This window comes from Acomys russatus, chromosome 3 (assembly GCF_903995435.1).
Source record: "Acomys russatus chromosome 3, mAcoRus1.1, whole genome shotgun sequence".
In the NCBI taxonomy this organism is placed as follows: Eukaryota; Metazoa; Chordata; class Mammalia; order Rodentia; family Muridae; genus Acomys; species Acomys russatus.
This window is the reverse complement of record NC_067139.1, coordinates 81,193,014-81,200,862: the sequence shown is the minus strand read 5'-3', so window position 1 is coordinate 81,200,862 and position 7,849 is coordinate 81,193,014. Positions and strand designations below refer to the sequence as shown.

At 46.5% G+C, this 7,849-nt stretch overlaps 1 protein-coding gene across 1 annotated transcript; it reads right to left on the bottom strand.

Annotated features, from left to right (window-relative positions):
* Window positions 1-4,280: 4,280 nt before the first annotated feature.
* Rnase10 (ribonuclease A family member 10 (inactive)) lies at window positions 4,281-6,197 on the bottom strand. The gene is made up of 2 exons (XM_051143360.1): window positions 6,092-6,197; window positions 4,281-4,909 (listed from the first exon to the last, which is right to left on the bottom strand). The coding sequence occupies exons 1-2, from the start codon at window positions 6,195-6,197 to the stop codon at window positions 4,281-4,283; spliced, it is 735 nt and encodes a 244-aa protein (XP_050999317.1).
* Between the last annotated feature and the right edge of the window lie 1,652 nt (window positions 6,198-7,849).

Below are 7,849 nucleotides of genomic sequence, written 5' to 3'. Positions count from 1 at the left end.
GACAGTGCCTCTTCCACTTCTCATACACAGCAGGGCTATCCGTTAGGTCGGGTCTTGCGGATTGAACTGCATCGGTCACTTCCAAGCAATCATGGGGGGCGGGTACTTCGTGAGGTGATCATCTGACAACAGGCTGGCTGGGTTGATGGCTGAAGCTTTACAGAATCAGATATGGGGCTGGTCCAGGAGCATTGTGTTGTTTGGGGCTTGGACATTCACCTGAGTTCCCCTCAGGGGCCCTGTACACAGTGTGAGGGGGTTAGATTGTCAGCTTCTGTCACTGCTGTGAGTCACCAAATCTGCACACACTGCCCAGCTGTGGGCCCTCTAGCTTAGTTCCCGTCTCCCAAAGAAGAAAGCTTCTGGGGTAATGGTTGCTGGGCTCTAGCAGCTCAAGGGGTATTTTCTGGTAACATACTTGGTTGGAGGAGTGATTCCTCTGACAGGGGCCAAGTCATAAGGATACAGCTTGGGGACTGAGTAGGATTCAAAGGAAAGTAGGCTGGGGCCTCCCCAAAGGGACACTCATTTTTAAATAGGATTTCTTCATCAACCCCATCCCACCCTCCCACCCCGACTCGGCCCTCAAGAGCTACTATGTGGAAGAGGAGACCAGAGGATTCTAAGAGCCAGAGGAGATGGGTGACTCCAGGGACACCAAACACTGGTAAACATCTGAACTCACAGAGCTATGACAGCATGCACAGAGCCCGCACAGCAGTCAGTGTTCTTAACCACTGAGCCATCTCCCCAGCCCAACTTGTCTTTTTTCTGAAAAGAGAAGAAGAAAGCATAGAGTTGGAAGGGTGGGAGGGTGAGGGGATCTGAGAGTATATGAGCAAGGGGAAACGATGATCAGAGTATACTGCACGTAAACACTTTTCAAGAAAATATATTGTATCAAATTTTCAAAGAATAAATTCCAGGGTTATTTTTAAAGGATTATTTTTTAATGTTTGTGTGTGTGTGTGTGTGTGTGTGTGTGTGTGTGTGTGTGTGTGTGTTTGCATGCTAGAAGAGAGAAAGAGAGACGGGGAGGGGGGAAGGGGACTGAGACTGTAGGGGTTTTTTTGTTGTTTTTTGTTTTTGTTCTTGAAACTGTTTCTCTGCTGTTTACTCTGCCTGGAGTTCTACCTGTAGCCCAGAGCTACCTTTGAATTCAAAGCCTTCCTGCCTCAGTGCTGAGATTATCAGCATGTACCACCACCCTGGCTTGCAAATGCTTTTTGGTTGATACAAAACACCTACAATACAGAATCCAAGCCCTCAAACTTTACTTAGAGCTGCATCTCAGCCCTCTGAGCACAGGCAAGCATCAGGGATGCTGCAGACAGCAGAGGGAAGTCCGGTGAGCCTCTAGCAGCCACTGATAGATAAGCCGGGTGGACTTGGCTATCAGAAGCTGGGACTGTGGCTTTGGTGTGGATTTTTCCTGAAGTGTTCATGGGGTAGAGGCTTGCTCCTTGGGATAGCAGTGCTGAAGAGCCTTTAAGAAGAGCGGGGAAGTCCAGTGAGAGGTCGTTAGGTCACTGGAGGTACTGCTCCTGAAAGGGTCAACGCTGGTCATACAGAGAAGTTTGTTCTCACGAGACTAGGTGGTTATAAAAAGAGCAAAGCTTTCTTTTTCACGGTCTCTAGCTGCCTGTCTTTGTGGGCGTCCCTCTCTTTTGTACCACGGTGTCCCCTATGGTATTGTGACCCAATGGAAGGAGACCTCACCGGGGCTGACTAATGGGGTTTCCCAGGGTATTAGCTACTTTTCTGTTGCTGTGATAAAACACATGACCAGAAGAAACTTATATAATGGAGAGTTTATTGGGGTTTACAGTTCCAGAGGGGAAACAGTCCACCGTGGTGGGGTGGCACGGCAGTAAACAGCACGTATAAATGGAGGAGCAGGAAGCAGAACGCTCACATCCTCAACCATGAGCAGGAAACAGAGAGAACAACCTGGAAGTGGCATGAATCTCAGCGCCTGCTCCCAACGATGTGCTTTCTCCAGCAAGGCTGCACCACCTAACCCTCCCCCGGACAGCACCACCTAGTGACATGTTCAAATGCCCAGGACTGTGCAGGCTCCTCACTCAGAAACCACACCCAACTGATATGCCACACCCAGATCAAATACCACACCCAAACTTGGCCTTTCAGTCTCCCAAACTGTAAACAAAATAAACTATTGTCTAGCGCTACGTATTTTGTTATAGCAACAGAGAAGTCACCAATACAGTTAAATGTAATTTAAAAAGAACCCAAATGACCCTAGAACAGCTTGTAGGGAGTGTGCCTGATGCACAGTGGTAGTATTCTTCCTGTCGTCTTAGAAAGGAACGAATCCATCTGAAGCCCTTTGAAATATTGCTTATATAGTGTCTGGCAGGAATGAGAACCTCTCGCTTCTCTGAAGTGACTTTATGTTTCACTGTAATTATTGTAACTTCTGAGGAGGTGCTGGATGGATAATCACTAAATAGGCCATCAGGGACCTCTACGTGTTCTGATGAAGAGTATGGGGATATACTAGAGATGCTTCCACAGAGATGCTTATGGCCTGACTAGCATCATATATAAACCAATTCTTCAACGGCTAATTATATTATACTACATATTGCATATATGTCCTCAGTCCCTTACCTGAAACTTTTGAGGCCTGTGCTTTTTGGAGGTTGAAAGAGCAGAATTGTGGGGACTGGAGCAATTTCTCAGTACTTGAGCACTTGCTGCTTTTCCAGGGGACCCAGAGTGAATGCTTCCTTTTAAAAAGTTACTTCTCAGGTATTTTGTGACAGTAACAGAAATCTGACTAATCTAGTTGAAGTGCAGTAGGTAGAGGCAGGATAACAGGAACGTGGGGCTGGCTCATTCTCAGATGGTCTTCAGTATACAATGGAATCCCGAAGAAGTAGGTTCTAATGCCAATGAAGGAACAAACTTGTCAGAAAGAGTGAAGGCAGACAGAGAGAGAGAGAGAGAGAGAGAGAGAGAGAGAGAGAGAGAGAGAGAGAGTCTTTCTTCCAATGTAGTTTGCACAGGCTGCCACCAAAAGATGTGACCTAATTCAATAGTGGATCTTCTCACCTCAGAAGACCCACATTAAAGGTGACTCTTCCCGTTTCAGAGGATTTGGGTTTTGTTGTGTTTTGTTTTTTCAAGACAGGGTTTCTCTGTGTAGCCTTGTCTGTCCTGGGCTCACTTTGTAGACCAGGCTGGCCTTGAACTCACAGATATTCACCTGCCTCTGTCTCACAAGTGCTGGAATTAAAGTCGTGTGCCACCACCACCTGGCTGCATTTCAAAGAATTTAACTAAGAAAAATCCCTTACAAGTGTAGCCAGTTGCTTGGGTTGTAGTTAATTTCAGATCTAATCAGGTTGACAACCAAGAATAGCTCCCCCCCCCCCGACTCTCCCTCCCCCTCCCCCCAACCTCAAACTCCCTATGCCAGGGACCAACATCTGCTTACCCAATATAGCTTAAACACCACATGTGAGCTGACTGGCTGGCTAAAAAAAAAGAAAACTGGAAGAATGAGGACCAACCAGAAAAGGTAAGAGAGAAGAGAATACAGAAAATATCAGAGAGGAAAGAAACAAAGCAAAAAGAAAAGAGGAAGGTTGTCAAACTAGGAAGAAAGGAACAGGGGTGGGGAAAGGTGAGCAAATGGGGTCCTTAGTTAAGCACCTGCTCTTCTGGCTTACACCCTACACCACATTATGAAAGAGCTCTATGATTTTCCAGGCCCAGGAAAAGAAGCCTAACCACGCGGTTTGGCAGACACAGCTTTCGGTAGAATCACTTTAATTGCATCTGCAGCAGAGTGAGTGTGTTGAGTTATGTCAGGGACCAAGGGGTGTGTAGTTACCACAGAGGCCCCATGTGGGTCCCAAGGAAGAAGGGTAAAGGGGATATTAAATAAACTCTTCTAGTCTATGCCCAAGGTGTACTCCATCCAGGGGTCAGGCTGAGGACCATGGCCAAGGTACAGTCTAAAGTCTGGCTTTTGCAGGGCAAGGGATTGAAGGTGAAAGACATCTGGGAGACTCTAGGCTTTATTACGTTGCTATTTCTGACCCCTGGAACAAAACGCAAGTTGGATGGCCCCTAGTGCAAAGAATCATTATATTTTCAGAAGACGGAGATCAGCAACGGTCCATCCTCTCTCCCCAGAATCTTCCCTAGAGTCAGTGCACCCAAGCAGGGGTCAGAAGCATCAGCAGATAGAGATGCAAAACAAGAGAGACAATGAGAGAAAGAGAAGGGAAACGTATGAGTTGCTTCATTTAACCTTCAGTGCCTTGCATATTATCGTTTTTGCACACTAGGACAATGACCTTTTCAACTATGTAGGTCAGATAATGGCAGTTGGGAGTGACTTGGCCTGGTTTGGACAATTTGCACACTGTCAGATCGAAAGGACGAGGGCTTCTGTGACAGTTGCCCCCCTTGAGTTCGCACTGCACCACAGGAGTACTACAGACGGCTTTGACTGTGCTTTGCTCTTCGTGGATGAATGTGTATTGGTCTAAGCAACTCTGATTGTGTCCCTTTATCTTGTGTGCCATCATGGTATTGCAGTCCCTGGTGTTCCAGTCAAGCCTAAGGTAGTCTTGTTTGCTCTGAAAGAGAGCCTCAGCCCTCAGCATCCTGCTTCCTCCAACCTCATCTTCACTGACAACAGTTTCTTCTGGCCAGACAGGTTGTGCCATTTCTGTGGTCCAGGTGCCCTTTCCCTCTTCAGTGGCCTCAGCTGGGTCCTGGGAGTCACTGGGCCAAAACTCACTCAGTGGCTGATCACTGTCCTGTAAGACGGCAGCAGCCATGTGAAGGCCCAGGCCCAGGCCCACGCCCAAGCCTAGCAGCAGCAGCAACATCATGAACAACAGATTCACCAGAGTCACCTTCATTTTGCCTGGAGAAGAGGAGGGAAATGGAGGTTTGATGTGGAGATAAACTCTGGCCCCTTGTCATGGTTGGCCAGAGCCAGTCAAATGGGCTATAGGGTCTTCACCCACTTCTCTGCATTCCTCCACCCACCTAGGACAGTAGCTTCTGTTTCTTGATCATCTCCTCTGCCCCTGAGGGTTGGAAACTGACCAGTGGAAGTGGTTTTAAACCGGTTTTTAGTCTGAAGTACACTAAGGGAACATTCTAGCACATGCTGGAGCCTAGCATGTGCTAAGAACTCTTCCTCTGAGCTCACCAGCCAATTCTTAAACAGAAATGACTTGCAAGCCACCAAAGATGATAGTTTAGCCAAATGAGTAAGGAGAAATTCTTATAGAAGGCCTTGCTCTAGGTAAAGGACTAGAATCATTATGGGAGACAAAGTATCCATTTTTATCCCATGTTTGCTTGGTTAATTGGTTGGTTGGTTAGTTTTTTGCTTGTAGTTATTGCCCTTATCCCAAAAAGAGACCAAAAAAAAAAAAAAAAAAAAAAAAAAAAAAAAAAAAAAGAATAGAAAAGGCACTAGGTTCGTTCTCATTCCTAAAGCAAAGCTTCAAAAATGTCCGATCTTATTCAAGCTTCTCTTTGTAGGTAGGGAAGACGTGCAATAGGCTTTCTTGCTCTCTGGCTATTTTGGCAGCTGCTCTTGGTTGGGGGGGGCAGGGAGAGGGGCGTGAGCCGTCCCACAACTAAGGCAGCTGAAAGGAAGTCAGAGTGTTTGGAGTCAGCAGCTGAAGCCTCCAACTTGCTGGGCACGAGCAGATTCTGAGTTGAGGAGGCAGGGAAGTGCGAATTAGGCCATCATGGTTAACGACTGCCCAACGTTGAGGAAATCTGGCCAGTGCTGGTGTGCCCATCCATCGTCACAGTGGCAATAATGTTAAGCTGGGTACCACACATACAATGTGCACACCAGCGATCACTGACTCAAGTGAGTCGGACATTGTTAGAAGCTTGCCAGAGCAGGAAAGTTTTCCTTTAATGAAACCTGACAGCGTTTTTGTTTTTGTTCTAAAGAAGGAAGGAAGAAAGAAAGGTAGGAAGAATGAAACCACCGGGCTGTGGCTCAGTTGGGAGAGATCTTGCCCAGCATGCACAAGTCCCCAGGTTTGCTCCCTGAGCAGCCAACACTGCTGTGGCTTACCTACGCTTGTAAGCAGCTTCAGACAGTCTTGGATGTGTCTGTGCCCCCTGTTCTGCTCTCCTAGAGCTTTCTTCTCTGTGAGCAGGACCCAGAAGCTGCTTTTCATCAAAATGCCTATCTCCTCGTGTGCTGTGGGCTTTTAAACACAACTGTACTTCCTGAACTCATTCCTCTAGCCTTCCTCCCTACCCAGCATGAAGTAAACACACTCAGCTAATTTGCCTTTCTGCTCCCACAAACACTTTGAAGTAAAGCAGTTTAGATAATGACAGGAAGTGTCTCCTAGCCAGGGAAACGGCAGACAGTTTAATGTCATCGGTCAACTGTTCTACTCTGAGTTATGCCCACTGCCCTGTGGTTTAGAGCAGTCTCACCTTGTACATAAGTTCCAAGCTGGACTGTCTTGTTCTCTGTGCACACTGCCTTAAGACCTTTCATATCACTTCTGGAATATTAGTTTCTGGTGTCTTTTTTTTTTTTTTTTTTTTTTTTTTTTTTTTTTTTTTAAAGATTTATTTATTTAAGTATACAGTGTTTTTCACCTTCATGTATGCCTGCCCACCAGAAGAGGGTGCCAGACCTCACTCTAGATGGTTGTGAACCTGCATGTGGTTGCTGAGAATTGAACTCAGGACCTTTGGAAGAGCGGGCAGAGCTCTTAACCACTGAGCCATCTCTCCAGCCCTAGTTTCTGGTGTCTTGCTTCTTCTCTTATTAGCAACGTCTTCCCAACACTGCTTTTCACATTTTATAACTGCATCATGACTTTATTTGACTATTTGCAGTGGGGGAGGGGGGGGGAAATCCAGATTTTGTAAATGTAGTTATCTGGCCCTTGAGAAAGAATACCAAAGCAGAGCATTGCATCAGCTCCTACATGTGGTGAATAAAGCCAGTAAGCCCACCGTGTGATAGATCCCAGCTTGATGTCAGGCCGTCCCGGGACTAATGAGACACTCCAAGATCGTCTCCGGATCCACCCTGAGATGTGTGTTTTCTGTAGTAGTCTGGCAGGGTAGCCAAATGGTGGTCTGAGAGTTCTATAAGGCTTCTGGGGTTTTGTTCATTTGCTTGCTTCTTTTGGCTTTGGGGGTATGGTTCATTCATGAGTGGCCAGTGAAGATATAAGTAAAGACTAAAAGCTCCCCTGCTCTCTGCTAAACTAACTGTGCCAAATAGCACCATCTTCTTCAGGTCAAGGAAAAGAATTTGTATAATTCACACGAAGGAGTGGTTGAGGTCTGAAGATTTACATTGATGGTTTTATATTTTAGCTCAGTTTCACAAAAGTGACCTCATTTGGGCCTCCTGACCTCTTTACCAGATGAAGGTTAGAATTATTCACCCAGTTTTATAATAAAGTGGAAGCCCCAAGATATTTGGTGACTTGTACAAGACACATTAGCAGAATATGGAGGGACAGGATGGGCTCCTGTTCTGCCAGCTGCCACCCAGTGTCCTTGTCTTTGTGGACAAAATCTCCTGAGTGAAGCTGTGTCTGCAGAGATTGTCTGACCAGAACTGCTTTACTGTGGAGAGACTGGAATGTCGCAGTTGCAGCAGCTAATCACCTTATCTTGGGCTAGTTCTAGCCTTCAGGAACAGCCATCCTTTGCCTGTGACTAATAGATCGAAACCTCTTGGAATCTGTGAACTTAGCAGACCAGTAGCTTCCACCAAGCCCAACACTAAGAGTGTCATCAGGTAGCATCTTACGGTGCCCGCCTCCTTGATGTGCCCACCAATGCACTTTTAATC

Bases quoted from the DNA above. Each gene is read 5' to 3' on its own strand.
- Rnase10 (XM_051143360.1), bottom strand. From the start codon at position 6,197: ATGAAAAGCAGCTTCTGGGTCCTGCTCACAGAGAAGAAAGCTCTAGGA. The intron at 4,910-6,091 runs GTAAGCCACAGC...CCTCTTCTCCAG, and splicing joins GAAGCTGCTTACAAGCGTAG to GCAAAATGAAGGTGACTCTG.